Below are 19,213 nucleotides of genomic sequence, written 5' to 3' on the forward strand. Positions count from 1 at the left end.
GGGAGGAGCAGCTGGGAGGTGGGAGCGGGGCGGCCAATGGGAGTGAAGGGGGTGGGGCCTCAGCGGCAGGGGAAAAAACAGGGAAAAAACGACGGGAAAAAACGAAAAGACGGCGGGAGAGGGACAACAGAGCACAGGGGTACAGAAAGCAAAACACAGGGGCACAGAATGAAAAAACAAAGTGGCACAGAAAGCCAAGCGCAGGGGTACAGAATAAAAAAGGGAGCGAGCAGTTAGGCGGCAAAAGCGGCAACGGAGGTTCAACCCACAGGGGGCTGCGTGGCGGATGGGGGAGCGACCTGCCTGGTGACAGGGTCAAAGGTCGCTCCTTTGACAAGATTCATTTCAGACACCACTTCTTCTTCAACTGTCTGGGTACCCTGGACTTCAGTGGACTTCACCTTGGGCATCAAGGCTGCAACTTGGAAGACTCCTGTTGCTCCTGAGCCTGTCGCCCTGCTCGTCTGCTGCAACATCCATGCCTTTGCACCATAAAGGAACCTTCCAAGACCTGTGGGCATACAAGACACCTGAAGGAATCTACCTTGAAGTGAAGGAGTCACTTCACTCCATCTTCAGGCACCACAACTAAGCTGACCGGTCTGCTGATCCTGGACTCCCAAGGTCTCTGAAAGGCTTAGCAAAAAAAGTGGCGATTCTTCACATCCCTCGTAGCCTGCCCTGTCCTCTCACCAAGTTTAAGGCCAGTATCCCTCGTTAAAGCCGCAGGAACCAAACACTTTTTGCACCACGTTGACTTGCAGTTGTAAAGGCTTGTTGACTTCCTTCCACCAACATCTTTGGGCTTCAAGTAGCCCCAACCTCAAGCATCTCCAGTGACCAAGATCTTCATCCTCACCGCATCACTTGCACCGCAGGCTTGCATCTTTGGCGAGCTGCTTGAGGTCCTCTCACGACTCCAGTGCCTCCGGCCTGTGGATCCTCTTGAGGGTCATCTTTGAATTGTTTGGGCTCCCCTGATTGATCAGTCTCCTGGACCTTGCTGGTCCCGACATTGTACCTTCTTCGACTTCCACATCGGTTGCAAATGCCAAGGCTTGTTGGTGCTCCTGATGGACACCAACCCCTCAACACTCGACTTCTGACGTGGGACAGCTTGTATTCGGCTCCTGGTCATCCACAGCGTCGCCTGGTTCGCACAGCTGCAGTTTCAAGATCACCGTCCGCTTCCCTGCAACACTCGACATATGTGGGCATTCGTTTTTCGTGCCTCCTGGTCACTCCTGAGTGGCAAAGACTCTGTTCCCTCTGCTTGCAGGTACTTCTCTTCCTGAATCCACCATTGGGTTCCACCGGACACTTTCACCTTCTTCAGCAGCGGCATCTTCCTGAAGTCCTCCATGGGGTTTGACGGCAGGTCCCAAGGCCACCTGACACCTATGCACCCAGCTTCCCTGGTGTAGGTATCCTGGTTCCTAGGGTATCCACGGGTTGGGTGGCTCTCGAACCTTCTGTCTTCCACCGGGCTTCTTCATTGTACACTGGGAAGGGTCTTTCTTTAAAATTGCAAGCGTGACTTAAACATGGACTTGCAATGATCCAGCGGTTGTGTTCCCACTCTGCACACGGCCTCCTGGTTACTTACCTTGGGTAGTTCTTCGGGTCCGCAGCACTTATACGTCTTCTTGGTATAGTCTTGACTTGAGTCGTGGGTTGCATACCACTATTTTAGTACATGGTTTGGTCTCCCCTGGGGACCACTGTGTATTGCGTGCTACTTATCTGTTTCTACTGAAAAGTATTGTGTGCATTGTGGATATCTCCGGCTAGGAAATATATGTATGTATTAGTGAGTGTCTAATAATAAATAATATTTTTATAAATACACTGTATGGTTCTTTATCACTTAATCTATACCTATAAGATTATGTTTTGGTAAAACAAGCTGCTTTACACTCCTTCTGGAGTAAGCCTGAAGGCTGCTCTGCACAGCTACTACCTAGAGAGCTTTCTAAGGTTGTCCAAGACCACTAAAATGACCATAAGGGTTGTCTGGATTGGTGCAAGGTGCCCATTTACATAAGTGTACACCATATACCAAACCAGCTTCTCACACACAGGCACAGACACAACCACTCGCAGAAACACAACCACACCCACTCACAGACCCATAGCACCATTCAGAATCCCAGTCATACACCCACAGAGAAACACACACTCACTGACCTACTCAGCCATTGACACACCCACTCACAAACCCATAGCACCACTCACAGATCCACACACAGACCAATAAAGCCACTCATACATATACCCACTCATTGACATATACAGCCACTCTCACACCCATTCTCAAATTTTGGAGGTTACAATTTGGAGAAAAAAAAACCTTCGTAATACACTGAAAAACAAAAGGTTACAGGGACGTTATAGTTAGGAAATAGATTTTCGTTTTGAACCTTAGAAATCCACTGAAACAAACACAAGATAAAGAGACGTTATAGTTAGGCTCACATTTCACTCATACAAAACCAGACACATCCAGCAGTTATAGTTACCTGAGCTAAGTATGACTTACGCCACGCAACGTACTGCTTATTACCTCATGAATGATTTGGAAATAATTTTCAAAAGTATTCCTTTTTACTCACTGTGCACACTATTTGTTCTGTTTTAAAAATATGAGGGAATCACTTACTTCTTTGCTGTTTCCTTGCCTAGCCCCACCTCCGGCTCTCTTCCCCGGTCCACCACGGGTCCTAGTCCCGTTTGAGTGGAGGGAAGTGGTCACTTCCGGTCGGCGGTCTAGTGCTCAGTCTGATTTCACTATAAATTACCATGCAGAGCGGAGCGCGCAGCGGACGCGCTTGAGGTAGTGGTGCTTGCTGCATTTACTCAGCGCTAGTTGTTGACGCTTAGTACGCCGATTTGAAAATAATTTTAAAAAGTATTCTTTTTTACTCACTGTGCACACTATTTGTTCTGTTTTAAAAATACGAGGGAATCACTTACTTCTTTGCTGTTTGCTTGCCTAGCCCCACCTCTGGCTCTCTTCCCCAGTCCACCGCGGGTCCCAGTCCCGTTTGAGGGGAAGGAAGTGGTCACTTCCAGTCGGCGGTCTAGTGCTCAGCCTGATCTCACGATAAATTGCCATGCAGAGCGGGTGCGCCGCCGGCACGCCGAAAGCGCGCCAGAGGCAAGCCCGTCTGTGCCCGTCCGCACCAGGACGACGCCAGGAGCCAGAGACCCTGGCCAATTTTCCATAAACTATAGCCTCCCTATGCAATTAGACTATACCAGACAAGAGCTTCTTAAATTCCAGACCAAGGTACCCTTTATCTGCCAAACGGAGTCCTGGCCATGTATAGAAGGCCCGTTTTCCTGTCGAACATGCCAGTTTCAGGCATCCTCTATTCTTCCGGGTTGATCTATTAATTCCCAAGGGGACATCTTACAGAGGGGGTGGAAAAACCGGTTATGTAATATTCGATCCCTGCCTAAGCATTCCACTGAGGTATGGGACCTAGTGTCCTCGGCTCAGCCAGGGCTGGGCTTTTTCACTGAAACCTGGCTAAAACCCCATTCTGTGCCGGCCATCACTTTAGGTATTCCAGAAGGATACAAAATGACTAGATTGGATAGGCCCATTAAAACCGGGGGTGGTATCGCTATTGTTTATAAAGTTGGAATTAACATCTCTGTCCTAGACCAACGCAGTGATGTCACTATGGAAGTGCTAGTCTTCAGGATAGATTCTCCCTTGCACGCTAGTTGGAAAGGGGCATTAATATATCGCCCCCCAGGACCCATAGCAAACTTTTCTTTGCAATTGGTTGAACTATTAGCCCCTCACATGAACGTAGGCAATAATTTCCTACTACTAGGGGATTTTAATGTTCATAGTGAAAGTGATGCCAATTCAGATGCTCAGACACTCTTTGCCGATTTATCTTTATTAGGCCTATCCCAGCTTAACGAAGGGCCAACTCATGTAGCTGGCCATACTTTGGACATTATATAAAAGATATACGATCAGACCACACGATACAAAAATCAACATATAATAACGGGTAATATTCGTTCCGGCTGGCTGGTAGGTTCAAATCCCAACCACCGCTTTCAAAATGCTATGCTGGTCGTAATACTAGAATCACACACGTTTCAATGGACAGACAATAGTGCACTGCGCAACGATACAATCCAGTGCTGAGCAAAGGAGAAATAATACAATGCGTAACGATACACCCCGGTACCTTGCAATTGGAGAAATAATGCAATGCGTACCGCTACAATCATGTACTGCGCAATGAAGGAATAATGCAATGCGTCACACCCCAATCACGTACCTTGCAATGAAGAAATAATGCAATGCACGCCGCTACAATTATCTACTTGTAAATGTAAATTTAAATGTAAATTTGATACTTGTATAGCGCACTACTCACCCGCAAGGGTCTCAAGGCGCTTGTACGAATACCGCTGTGGAACCCATCCTGGCTTTCCCTGTGAGGCGTCCACTCCTGGGCACCCCCAAGGTGGAGGCCAGGCATCCTTAGCGTTGTGGGGGCCGTTGTGGAGATTAAGCAAGCTATTGCCCAGAGCTGCAGAGTGGGACTCCATGATTGGAATAATTAAGGAATAATGCAATTTGTAGCTACAATCATGTACTTTGCAATGAAGAAATAATTCAATGCGGGCCGCTGCAATCCTGTACTTTGCAATGGAGAAATAATGCAATGCGTAGCGCTACAATTGTGTACTTTGTTATGCAGAAATAATGTCAGGCGTCATAAGACAGTCTGGCAGTTCGTTAGCAGCAACATAAAGTGCAGCTTCTCACTCTGGCCGCAGTACTGACACTCCGTTGGTCAGTAAGGGCCCCAATCTGAGCCGAAGCAAAGGCTCACGTTGCCAGAAGGTCTGAGAGGCCGAGAGTGTGTCCCTCCGAGCCCGCCCCCCTGCCCAGGTAGTGATCCACATTACTTGGGAGCGAGACCCCACGTTCCTCTCCTCCTTCAGCGAACCTGGCCTTTCCTGCAGGACTTTCTCAATGGGCCTCAGCGGCTCGGCCTGGCTGCTCCGCTCCTTCGGGGCTGTCAGGCCGTGACTGTTAGGAAGGTCTCAGCGGCCGTGGGGCACACGTACCCCAAGCCTCTGAGATTACGTTATTCCGGGTGCACGTTCACCACGCACCCTCCGGATCTCCTCTGGCACAAAGCCACGTACACAACGCTGATGGGACTTCAAGTCGACTGAGTGCACGTTCACCAGGCACTCCTTCCTGCGATCTCAGTTGGCACCAAGACACACACACACCGCTGCAGAGACTCACTTTCTTCCGGTGCACACGATGATCAGCTGATCACCTCCACAGTCCCAGGTTGCACCAAAGCACGCACACTGCTTCACTGAGACTTACTCCAACTCCGGTGCCCCGATATCCAGGCACTCTTCACCAACGCCTTCGGCCACACCACAACACGCTCACCGTGTCTGAGCCTCACTTCTCCTCCGGTGCACTCGATGACCAGGTGCTCTTCACCAGCACCTCTGGTGCACCCCGACACACACCCTGCGAGACCGAGACTCACTCCACTTCCGATGCACACGCCGACCAGGGACTCCACACCCTCGCCTGCGGTGTACCACGACACGCACCCCGCGCGTCCGAGTCTCACTTCACCTCCGATGCACATGCTGACCAGGTGCTCTTCACCAATACCTGCAGTGCAACACGACACGTTTACAGTGCGTCCGAGACTCGCTTCACCTTCGATGCACACGTTGACCAGGCACTTTTCACCAACGCCTCCTGTGCACCACGACACGCTCCCAGCGCGTCCGAGTCTCACTTCTCCGTGTGTCCAAGATCACAGGGCACACCTTCAGAGGGTCTCAAGCTGCCACAACACGCGCCCACCGCATCGCCCGAAACTTCTCCGGAAACTTTTATGTTCCTATGTTTCCAACAGGGAGCCAGCTCACTGCAGGCATTTGGGGTTACAAGACACAGCATAAAGCACATTCTTCTTCAAGCAGGGGGACCCAGCGCACACAGCACAGTCCCAACAGCCTCTTCCTTGGTTAAAACAGCAAACTGCAGACCAGCCCCAGACCACGAAGCAAGGGTTGGTCCTGCCCAGCAGTCTCTTCAGTTGTTCCTTCCTTAGCAGAGGTTCCTCTTGACCAAAAAATGGGTCTAAGCCTTTCAGTATCAATCCATTTCAATTCCAACGTTAGGGGGCCTCAGCTCTCATAGTTATACACCTAAATGCCTTTGAAGTTCGTTGTGCTCAGGGGTCCCGGACCCCTGCCTAAATCAGTTCTGGGTGTCTCCCTCCCAGTGTCACCTTTCTCCCTTTGATACTGGGGGTCTGGATCCTTAATCACTCAGGAGATGGGTCAATTGGTTTATAGCAGCAGCCCAGGCCTTTTCACCTCCCGGGCTTCTCCTCCCCCCCTACTCTCCAGATGCAGGACAGCCTGGTGCCATCTCAACCCCTCCCTGGGTCAAGACCTCTCCCAGCTTCTCGCACCTCTCAGATCCAGACAGTCAATCCACATTCAGCAGAGACACACAGAACAGCTTAAAGCACAAAACTCAGCCACTTTTTAAAAGAGTGGTTTCTGAACACACAGTGACAAAACCACTTTTATCGAAAGATGTGTGTTAGGACACTGTGAGTTCATACATTCTAAACTTCACCACTCCATTTTAAACGTATAGGAAACTAGGCTAACAAACACAATACCCAGCCGCCCCCATTCTGTCCTATGAGCAGGATGGCCTTTCACCAGTGAAAAACGAAATGGAGTGTTTTTCACTGTCAGGACATAGCACACACCACAGTACATGTCCTGCCTTTTACTTACACTGCACCCTGCCCAGGGGTGACCCTGGACCTACCACAGAGGTGCCCACTGTGTACGCAAAAGGGAAAGTAAAGCCTGACAAGAGGTTGCACTTGTCAGGAAAACATGCTAACTTAGCAAACTGCGCGCAGGCCCTATTCTGCAGGCCTGAGTTCCCTTCTCCGCGCACCTTTGCATTACTAGCCCTGGCACACACACTGCACATCACTAGGGACTTTACTAGTAAGGCAAACATACCAATCATGGCCAACCAATTACCATTACACTTTACACAGGGAACACTTGTACTTTGACACTGATCAGCAGTGGCAAAGTACTCAAAGCATCTAAAAGCAAAGGGGGTAGAGGCAGAAAGTCAGGGGTAATCACGCCAAGATATGTCAGGTCTAACAGTTATATGTTAGGGAAAAAGGGACACTCCCCAGCTTTCCTTTGACACTTCATCTAACCGAACAAGACTGCCACATAATTCCCTTTACTTTTCTTTCTCTGATTGAAAAGTTAGAGTAGTTAGTAAACACCAGTCTCCATGTATAAAAATAAGCAGCAGAAGACGTAGCCTGGCATTTGATCTCTTTCTTTGAAGCGCAGAAAATGTCACACGATAAAAACAGAATATAAAGGCATCTTTATTTATTGCCTAGACTTCGCCGACACACCAAAAATCAGCTCGCGACCAACACACAGTTTGGGGAAACACTGGCCTAAGGGGTTTTATTCACAGTATCCCGCCTCTAAATCTATTTCTAATCCTTCACCCCTATCCCTATGCCTAACCAATAATATTACCTACTAGTTATTACTAATCTCCTGGGAGCTGTAGTAATCCCAAATTACAAACTCGGGGGCTGCATGTGTGGTGCACGCGAATGCTATTAACAATATGGCGGCCTCCCATGATGCATCTGCAGACTTTGAAACTGTCCCTTCCACCTCTCCTCTCACCACTCTTGACCTGGGGGCGAGCTGGAGGACGAGGTGGACGGTGCTTCCCAGTAACACCGGGACCGGTGCTTTCGATGGAACTTTGACGATGCCCCCTGGGCGGAAACCATAACTGTCTGTACTTACCGAGGAGCCCGAGCAACCTTGGCCGATGCCCGGTGGAGCTGGCCTATACAGCTATAGAGGAGTTTGGCTCTGGTTCACCCCCTTGGCCGTCACTTACCCAGATGGACATTGTTTTCCTCGTCTCCCAGTTGTGTTTCCTTCCCTCCCCCGCCTCCTCCCTCCGTGATTGTTTGGCTGCCTCCCCTTCTCCAGTCCAGCGTGGAACCATGTAGTCAGCTATCTTTATTGTTTTTTGTTTGATTTTTTATATCCCGCCTTTTTGGGATAATGCTATCGGCTTCTGTGGAGTCCTCCATCATGGCGGCTTTGACCTATCCTCTTTGCTACTGGTCTGCACCTTGTTCGCCTGATTGACTTCTTCTAGTCCACCCCCCCCCCTCCCCATGGTCTCCCTCACCCCTCCGTTCGTATACTTTCACCGATACTCAGGTCTGTTTTGTCTTTCTTGCACTTTGACTGCTTAGTTCCCCCTGAAGTACTTTCCCCCCCTTGCCGGTCTGCCTATCTGCATTCCTTACCCCTGGCTACCACTCCCCCTCTACCTTTCATTCCCCATAAGACGTGTGTCTTGGCTATGCTACGCGCTAACAACTCATATTATTGTGTAATCTCATGTTTTTCTCCTACGCCTATACTTGGCTCCTGTAATTGATGTAATTATGTAACCTGTAACTTGCTGATCCTCATGTAAAGCGCTCTGATACCTCCGGTTCTAGCCAGCGCTATATAAAACTTTGCAAATAAATAATAAAAATAAATAAGTTACCAATTTCCCAAACCCTACCCTCATTTCTAGGTTGCCAACTAACCCATAACATATAACCCAAGGTAAAGCACTTTCACGTAGCCTACCCCTAACAACTTCTGTTTCCATAAGCCTACTCCTTGTAGTGGTTTTTCTTTAACTGATTTCATAATAATGATTTTTTTTCTCATGCTTTGTTTACCTCGCTTTTTTCACATTCTTTCTCACTTGGGACTTAGGACAAGGACACAGCAACCCTGGAATGCCAACATACTGCTCCACGGTGTATGATTTCCTTATGCACAAGAATATACCATCTTGGGGTTAACACTGCACTTGAGTAATTGTATTTACAACAACAGCACTCTTTGTGAATAGTTTCTCCTCAGAAGTAAAGCCATTTGCGCGATGGTGACACAAACATCTTGTAATCCCATGCATTATTGCTGCTCCATCTTGAATTCTATTCACGAGTACCACATGCATAAATGCACTCCCAATCCCCATCTTTAATCACTTCATAACCCCTGGTGCTCCTTGACCTACACTGCATTTTGCCCCTTTAAGAGGAAAAAGCTCAACTCCCTTCTGACATGCTTTCTCGGGATGTATTGCTAAAATGAACCAAGAAAGATCATTTTCACGTCTCTAATATTGAAAGGAAAAAGAAAGTATGTGGCTCTACTTACAGCTGTCAACAGTCTATCTCATCAATATCAAACCCTATGTTAGCGTGTATCCGCATGCCTTTATCTTTTACACTGCCGAAGGCCATTATTTAAAACACTGCCTGAGATACAGGGTGTGTATGTGTAAAAATGATTCAATTTTTCATTTGTCACAAAACGAAGGTTCTAACGTGCAAGGGGGGCAGAGGCCTTGGCAGGCATGTGTGTGGGCTTGGACATGGCAGGAAGTGGAGCGCACGCGGAGGCAGGGGATGGGAGGAACCGGTGACCTTTCGCTCAGGCGTCAAGAATCCATGCACCGACCACAGACCCCGCCATTATTGAGTTAATAGTCTGCTTCTCTGTGTTCCCCTGCTGGAGCACGGCCCTACCTGCACTCCCACACCCCGCCAATAACGGGAAAAAAGATTGGAGAACAGATGATATTATGCGAGCCCATTTAACCTGACTAAATGACGTGCTAATCACAGAAATAAGATACCATATTACAGTTCTAAACTAATGAATCTAGGAATAGCAGCTCGCGAGACACCATAATTAAACAGCTGGAACACATCCAAGCCTGTGTAAGTCGATAACCCGGGCACCGCTGCCGGCAGTGAAAAGGCAGGCCTGCAGGCCGTTGATAGGGCTAGCACCGTTCCTAATTCAATAGCAGGCAATCTATAAACACAGCTAATTGCATTAGTGAAAGACCGCATGTGACTGGGTGGGCTTCCTCACAAAAAATACGAAAACTGTGCCTCTAGTGAAACACCTTGCGAATTTCAGTTCCCTTCAATAAGCACAGGCATTCTGATGCAGAGTCCATCATCCCCTCTGTCTGGCACGCCATATTTTTTTGATTAACTTCTGCATAAGAGACTTCATGATGGTGTTTGCTATACATCATTTTTCTTCATAAGAGCCGATAGACAGAAAGACAATCAATCAACACACTTCGAGTAAAAACAAATAAACCAGAAATTGCAACACGAAAATAACCAGAGACGGATTTCTCAGCCTCCAACACGGGGGAAGCACTTGGCTGATGAAGGCAGAGTTCATTTTTGTTTAATGCAAAACCCACAATAATACCTCAGCGTTGGTTTTATGAAGAATAAAAAAAGAAAATATTTTACATTTACTGACTGAGCGTCGTCTTTTATTCATCAGTCAGAGCTGATCAGTATTGTATGGTAAATATGTCATTTCGGATTTCTTAGCCATTACCATTCTTAAACTGTGTAGAAAAGGTGCATGAATGCGCATAATAAGTGTTTGCATAAAGTATCAAAAAAGTTTTAAAGTTTTGTGGTTAACAGAGTTTCTGGCGTGCTGCCATTGCAAACACCTCAAATTAATTTGGGATGCCCAGTTCTGCTTCAAAAGACAAGTCTCTACATGAATTATGTACAGTACCAGTGCACAATTAAAAGGAAAAAAAAACTCACTGTGGAAAGTGCAGGCTAATTAAAACCTTCGGCTATCATTACTTCATGAAATATAATGCGTATGCGTTTGTGGATTATTGTGTATATAAACCATGCGTTCATGTTTCAGTGCAGCCAGGCATCATAAACGAGCACTGGCAACAGCATTTTCACTACTCTTTTACATTTTAATCTTCACTGCGGAGATGTGTCAGTGCGAGTTACAATGCTAGTCATAAGCATTCACTTTGGATGATCGAAAAAATACAGCCTTTGAAACCTGACTTTTTCTTGCTACGTACATTACACAAGTCATCCCAATACTTAAGTCTAAGATTACATATTAAAAACTTTCCTAAAAAAAATGAAAACATTTAAGGTTTTAGCACGGAGCATAAAGTACTAGTACCAAACATCAAAGTGCCCTGCTCAAAGGAGTAAATGCCTAATATTCAGGTAGCAGTCCGTGTGGTGGTCCTGTGCATGCCACTGAATGAGGTTCCACCATTCTGGACTGTGGAACTTGCAATACCTCTTGTAGATCTTCTGTGGATAGACATAGAAAGGGTAACCCTATCATCGCACAGGACAGGCATAATCTAGATCCACCAACCTCGTTCTAGAATTGAAGGACTGTCAAACAGAACCTCACATTGCCAAAATGTTAGTGAACGAGTCCAAATAAATACTCATGGCCCTTATAAAATCCAAAAGGTGTAGCGATGAACTGGCTTCAGACCATTGAAATTGAAACCTTATAAAACACTATCTCCTATCTGGAAAAAAAGAGGAAGACAGCTTAAACAGAAACCTCAACTCAAGTCACAGGACCTTCTACTTGGGACGACCCAAAAAAACAAAGCTTTGCACATTAGCACCATTATCTTGTCACATCCTACAATCAAAATGACAGCCGGCAAAAAAAAGACTATGAGCCAGAGACTTAATTGTAGCCCCTTTCAATGGTTCACTGGGGAGGTTTTGTAGGGGGAATATCCTATAGGAAGGCTAACATAGAAGGCAGGTCCTCATTTCAGTGCCAGGAAGCCTCTCCAAGCCTATTCCCAAGAGTTTTGATAGAGGTCAAACCACCTTTCTGCATTAGTGTATAAATGCGATTCACACGCAATTGGTACTGTGTCACCTTCATTGAATGCAACATAGGTCTATCCTGATGTTCCTGCAATGACGCGGATCACTTGGTTAGTTGTGTCCACACGTGTGTGTAAATGTTTGGAAGCTATAATGTCAGCTTGTACGGAGCGTAACATATTTGTGTGTTCCTGTGTCCAATGTGTACTTGAGAAGTCTGGACGTATCAAGTTGTAGAATGGTTGAACCTTTTGAGCGTAATCTGGAATGTATGTTCTGCCAAAATGTAGAAATCTCAATATGGAGGTTAGTCTTTTCAATGTCGCTGGAGGTTGAAGCAGCACCCATTTCTCTAAGAAGTTGTGTAGCAAGACTTTTACTTTACTTGACAGCTGATATCCCAGAAAAAGGACACTGAGGTGGGTATTTTTTTATTTCTTTTTACTTTAAATTTGAAGCCCATATGAACAAATCCTAAAATGACACAATCTACTCTTGTCAAGTGTTCCAGGAGGTCATTATCCGTCAGATATATGTCATCGACATAGGCCAATGCCTGGTCATCAAAATTCTGTAGTAGCTCTGTTACTCTGGCAGTAAGCATCCCAGGGCTATTCTTATACCCCTATGGCAATCTACAGAATTGCCTCTGACAGCCTAGCACCTAAAAGGAGGTCAGAGTCTGGTTCCAGGTGCTATATTCTGGCAGAAAAGTCCATTTGAGATATCAAGTGCTGTTTTGTATTTCTTTCGCACAATGTTGTTCATTAGTGCCGCACTGTGTGCATTCTGTACTGCAAATGTGCAAAAAGCTGCGTTTAAGTGTCTGTAGTCTAATACTAGATGACATGAATGGTCTGGATTCATTACTGGAAACAAAGGACTATTCATAGATGAGGTGCAACTTTCTATTACACCTTGATATTCATGTTGTTCTAGGATTTCCCCAACTTGTTTTTAGCTTCATGTCTAATTGGGTATTGTCGTTGAGGTTGTGGGGTCGTCATCAACGGGATCTCATGATAAGGGGAACCGTCATCCCACACCACAATGTTGCGGTATAACGCAGGAGCGAGTGCCAATGCCCACTCCTAGGCATTTGCATGTTTTACTGATTCTGGAACGAGGTTGGAAAAAGCAGGTAAAATTACTGTTTTCCCATATAGGCACTCTATTACGAAGTCAAGTGGCCAATCCTTTTCAGTCAAAAGGATGTCGTAACCATAAGTTAAGTCTTCCCAAAAGAGAACATTGATGTTTCTGGATAAGTGCCCCTCCAATTGGAGTTGTATTTCGTATAAACGATGTTGGGCACTTACCCTGGTATCCGGTGTTTCCACTGTGATGTACTCACTCAGAGCTACTCCCACCAGACAATCCATCAGGTTCTGCTGAACTATTGGGACTTCTGCCGTGGTGTCAAGCATTGTCAGTGCCAATTCCCCGCTCAAAAGCAGAGTCCTCAATATCTGAAGCATGCTTGACCTTATGTCCGGCTACCTTCTTTTTGAATTAAGGCTTGGAAGGTTTCGGTTTATCTTTCTGTTTGATTATGTAGTCAGATGAGCGTTGTGAGTCCTTCAGTTTCACATGCTCCTCCAATCTGTGCTGACCATCCACCTCTCTGCAAAAGTGTATCGGATGACTCCCAGAAGGACAAGATGAACATGTATCAGTTACCTGATACCTGTCGGAGGTCTATTATCATCACAGGGTTCAAGAATATGTCGTTTTTCAGTGGCTTCCTGCTGAGGAGACCCACCCTGTGATTTTATCGTTTCTTTATTTTATTGTTTATTGTCCCATGTCTTTTTAGTTGAAGAGTCGGTGCTTGCTTAGAGCTATCCTTTTCAGAATTGCTCTTCAATTGTGGTTTGCCAGCATTGGCTCCCAAATTATCTCTACCTAGCGTAGCATAGGTTTCTTGGATAGTTTTAGGTAATTGTCGCACCTGCTGTGCATGAGTTAAATCCTGTGTGCGCTGGTGTATAGCCAATGCTGCTGCTTCCCCATTTATGTTGCTTAACATAATGCATCTAATACAGAGCACATCAAAAAATATTTTACAAAACTGACCCTATTGTCAGTTAAATTTAATTTCAACGTACAACTTCAAGAAATCAGCTAGGTGTACAGTGTGCTATAGTCCAGATACAAGTAAACAAGTATAAAATGTCAAAAAAGCGTTCTTGGTATTGTTGACACGTAGTAGTAGCGTGGATGCAGATAGCCGACATGTGTTTCGTCGTGTAGACGACTTTTTCAAGGCTCAAAATTGAACTGAATAGACACAAATATGGTCTGCAATCCTCTAATTGTATCGAAGAGTTGAAATAAAATTGAAACACGTCGCAATATCAGACGTCATCTCATAAGTGTGAGAGTGGTACTTGTGAAAATGTGGAAATGTTATGCTTGTTGTGGTAGACGAGACTGCAAGGTAAGTTACTCAAAATACAGTAAGTTGTTTTCTTTCTTCTCAAAATGTAATCCAGGTGGGGGTGACCCGTTCCGTAGCCAGGTCTAGCGGGATATTGTCTACGGAATGGGTCACCCCGCCCGGATAATATATGAGCCACTGATGCAAATATACATTCGTGAGCCTGCGCTTATCATAACGAGCACACCAGCTCTACCTATATACAAGACCGTTTCTGCTACTATTTTGAGAAGAAAGAAAAAAACGTACTGTATTTTGAGTAACTCACCTTGCAGTCTCGTCTACCATAAAGAGCATAAAATTTCCATGTTTTCACAAGTGCAGCTCTCACACTTATGAGATGACATCTGATATTGCGACCTGTTTCAATTTTATTTCCCCTCTTCGATACAATTAGAGGATTACGGACCATATTTTTGTCGATTCAGTTAAATTTTAAGCCTTGAAAAAGTCGTCTACGTGACGAAACACGTGTCGGCTGTCTCCATCCACACTACTACCCCGTAGTCAACAATACCAAGAATGCTTTTTTGACATTTACTTGTTTACTTGTATCTGGACTATATCACCCTGTACACCTAACTGTTTTCTTGAAGTTATTCGTTGAAATTAAATGTAACTGACAACAGGGTCAGTTTTGTAAAATATTTTTTGCTGTGCTCTGTATTATATGCATTGAGTTTATGTATATAGAGAAAATTCATTTTTTCCTATACAGGATAACACTGGGTAGGTGGCACAGTGTTTACATTGAGCACACATATACATTAGGACTCTAAATACATTGCAAACGTTACGGAGGTGCTGATCTTTTCTCTCAAAACCACTGCCACTTGTTCTTAGTGTGATAATGTTGCTTAACATAATGGTGGATACTGTGGCAAAATTACCCATCAGTTTCATCCCCAAGTCCAGGACAGGTTCTGCTCTGTACTCATTCTGGAGCTGTTTCAGCACTTCCGGCAAAACAGTCAGGGAAGGGTACCATGTGTTCTGGTATTTACTGCAGCAAAGACTTTACCCCAAGTTGTGCAATCTTCCACAGGGAGAGTCATCCCCATAGACAAGTAAATAGTTCATATTCTGTGTTTTTCCTGCAGGCCAGTAAGGGAAAACAGCCTTCAGGCTGGCATATTTTTTGTGCAATCCAGAACGGAATCACCTCCCGTCTAATGACAACTTTTCACATGATTGCTTTTAGCATTTGTGAGTTGATGCCTGGTGTAGCCAACTGTGGTTGTAAGGCTTGAGCAGTCCGCACAGTGTTAATGTTTGCATAACGAACTGTGAAAGACATCTATAAATTGTTTCTAAATCTTTGTATAGTGTTCGCACCTCTACTGTTGGTAAATTATCAACATTAGGATGGGGTGTGTAGCCGGCTAAGACTGGCAATGTTGCTCCCTCTTTAATGAGAGGACAGAGTCTAACGTTTGCTGTTGTGTGAGGGAGTGTAACTGCAACAAATGATGGACGGAATGCTGAATGATTCAAACATTCTCCCCCAGTCAAGAGATCTGGGTTAAATCCATAGTTCTTTTGCCCACTACGCCACCCCAGTTTGGACCCAGCCATATGCAAATCAGTCTTGACCCTGTGCCTCATGGGAACAGTCCAGACCGAATTGCCAAGCCAGGTACTCCCTGGACCGGAAACAAGCATCCTGGGGCCCGTTTCAGCGTATGTCACCCTTCGTCAGCCAGGCTAGCTTGAATCCAGTGGCACAGTGAGCAAGGGACCCACATCTGAGCATACCCATCCCACTTAGGGCGAAAAGTGTAACTGCAACAAATGATGGATGGTGAGCAAAAGAATGATGGATTTAACCCAGATCTCTTGACTGGGAGTGAATGATTTGATTTGTTCTGAATTCAGTCCATCAATTGTGTGTCTTTTGCTTTCTCGCCCTAAGTGTGCCAGGTATGCCCAGACGTGGGTCCTGGGCTCACTGTGCCACTGGAATCAAGCTATCCTGGTTGAAGAGGGGTGAAACCCAAAACTGGTCCTAGGATGCTTGTTTCCGGTTCAGGGAGGACCTGGCTTGGCAGTTCGGGCTGGACTGTTCCCATGAGGCACAGGGTCAAGACTGATTTACATATGGCCAGGTATAAACTGGGGTGGCATGGTGAGCAAAAGAATGATGGATTTAACCCAGATCTCTTGACTGGGGGTGAATGTTTTAATTTGTTCTGCATTCCGTCCATCAATTGTGTATCTTTTGCGTTGTTTGAGGGAGGGCACCTGTAGACCAATTTATGTGTACTTAGTAGCTTAGATGTATTCCTATCTCTTAATATAGAGTATACTTTCTGGTATTTCATCCTCAGTGTAGGTGTGAAATAGTTGTGTAACGTTGTCTGCAGCCGGTAAGGTAACCCAAGAATGGAACACCTCTGTCCTAAATGCTTTGTGTTCTTCAACCACGAAGGTAACATCCCCACCACTGGATTAGAGACAATGGTGCAATAGTTTCAGAGTAACCACAAGTCTACAATTCTCTGCAATGTTTAATGCCCAATCATCTTTGTCTCTGGGCATAATAAAAAATGAATTACATAGCGGGTAACACAGTGGGAATTAGATCCTTAAGAGATCAAGCTTGAACAGCTTACTGGCAATAAATAGGAGTTAACTACTCAGCTGAGGATTTTCCCTACCACCACGGACGTCTCTGGTTAGGAGGTAAGTAGGGGAAGAAGCCAACCAATGTTGGTGGGCCATGTCATGTAGTTTCCACCCTATGGTAGGGAATGCTTGTTTGTGGACCATATAACCGTTGGGATGGTGTTAGAATGATTCCCTGCAACCCATCAGGATATGTAGGCCAGCTTGCTCAAAGTGCCACCAATAATACCTCTAAACCTAGAGAGGTAGCAAATGGCTCTTGCAACCACTGAACTGGACAACCCTGATACCCCGTGAACTGGGTAACAGATCTAGAACCCTGTTGCTCAGTCATTCATGCTCTCTTTCTCTCAGAGAAAAACAATTGGACATTTTCAATATTTATTGAACCAACGTGATTCTTGTATAAAATATATGTGCAGCAATGATCAATAGACAGAAGCAAATGAAAGTTATTAGAAGTACCGGGACAGTGAACAGAATGAAAAGTTCCACCATAGAGCTAATACAATGTATATATGCCAGCATATAAAACAATATAGAAATCTGGCATACTCCTATTATGTGTCCCCTAACCTAAGAGTCTAGAGCATATGTATGTGTTCTGCCACGAACCTCCATACTGGATGATTCAACCACAGTTACATGAAGGCAAAGAATGTGGGTCCCTGTCATGGTCACGAGTTGGGCACCCCTCGTAGAGATATCAGTAGGCTGCTGGGCCGGAGCATCCGAATGTAGAGACCTCGCCAATGATAGCAAAGCACTCCTTTGCCAACCGATGTTTATTTATACCAAAAGGCATCCTTGTTTTGGGCAGAGACCTTGATCAGGCTGCCATTGTTCGTGTGTTATAGACAGCTATGTTCATAAAGTTGCTGATATGGGTAATATCAGTCCCGAGATGCTCACACCATGTGAAGATGATAAAATCATCAAAATCGATTTCATTCAAAATTTCAACTCGTTTAATTATAAGATCATCATTTTATTGTTCGTTTAAATGCTGTTACAATAGTGTATAACTTTTCATCTGAACTGTCATTTAAACAACAATATATCCATGTAAGTGGCCGATCTTAACGCTCCCAACTATACCGCTTTCCCACTAAAAGGATATTCAACACATAATCACGATTTTACCCCTGATGTACTAATCCATCATATTACTCCAAAAAAGTTACCATCCGTCCCGCAACTTTATGGACATTACTTCGGCGCTATCAGGATGAAGCGTACTCCGAGATAGCTCCCCTCAATGGAATACTTTACGAAAAACTTGATCTAAAATGGTGTGCGGGACATACATACATACAATAGACAGCTATGTTGCCATACGTACGAAAATAACAAGCACATTTGCACAACGTATGTATAAACCTTGTACATGGTGTCAAGGAGCAATATTGTGTTCTTGAGAAGTTGATTCTGTAAGTAAGTATAGTTTCCAAGAAACTAAACCAGACTGTCATGGATGTAAATGTTTGTCAGAAGTCATTGTGTAAAAGTGAAGGCAACTTTTGGAAAGACCTGTGTATATGTAAAATTGCAGTGTTTCCTTCCAGGCCTCACTGGGAAACATGACAAACGTGGGTGGTCGTGGGGTATTCACTGGCAGCCAGTTTGTTAACTATGGTAATGTGTGGCTGAGACCGTGCCCTCAGAATGTGGTATCCAATTTTAGCATTTCTTTTGCTGTGAGTGCCATGAGTCCGGTTGTGGTGTTACCCTGATTGTATCATCAAATTCTAGGATATTTTAGCTGTGGATGAGAAAGATTGTGGATGTACTGAATATTTTGTGTTATGAAGCACATAAATCATCCCACTGCCTTACTCAACAAGGATGGTACATATATTGATTAGCCAGAGAAATACATAGCCAGTAAATGATCTTTTGGACTGAAGTTTACAGTAAATGTCTTGTGAACAATCAATGTATTGTACTTAGACATTTCTTTCTACAATGACACTGAGGTAAAAGAGCAACAGCAAATTATATAGATCTAACGTACCATCCTACTTACCCTCCACATCAGAACTAAGGTAGTTGCGCACTTCAGTCAAAATAAAATTGATATCCTCCTCGGTTGGAATAGGATGATGAGTAACATCGGTCGGAGTGTCCGTTGTTCCAGCAATAGTCATCTTTGCCCATGGTAGGAAGAAGATAACCCGTCCATCGCTAGTTGCTGGGTCAAGCAGGCCCATGTGATCAGGGCTGGAACAGAAAGTTAAAAAACATTTCTTGGATAATGCAAAAGCTAGAAAAACATTTCTAAAGACAGTAATGATCAAATTGTCAC

General features: G+C 45.1%; 1 protein-coding gene across 3 annotated transcripts in view; it reads right to left on the reverse strand.

Annotated features, from left to right (window-relative positions):
- Nucleotides 1-19,213, reverse strand: part of GPD2 (glycerol-3-phosphate dehydrogenase 2) — a 927,571-nt gene that overhangs the window by 334,282 nt on the left and 574,076 nt on the right. For all 3 annotated transcript variants that reach the window (XM_085645519.1, XM_085645518.1, XM_085645520.1), the window contains exon 9: nt 18,935-19,128. In XM_085645519.1, the coding sequence (XP_085501645.1) occupies nt 18,935-19,128 (194 nt within the window). The remainder of the gene's footprint in view (nt 1-18,934; nt 19,129-19,213) is intronic.

This window comes from Triturus cristatus, chromosome 3_1 (genome assembly GCF_964204655.1).
Source record: "Triturus cristatus chromosome 3_1, aTriCri1.1, whole genome shotgun sequence".
Lineage (NCBI taxonomy): Eukaryota > Metazoa > Chordata > Amphibia > Caudata > Salamandridae > Triturus > Triturus cristatus.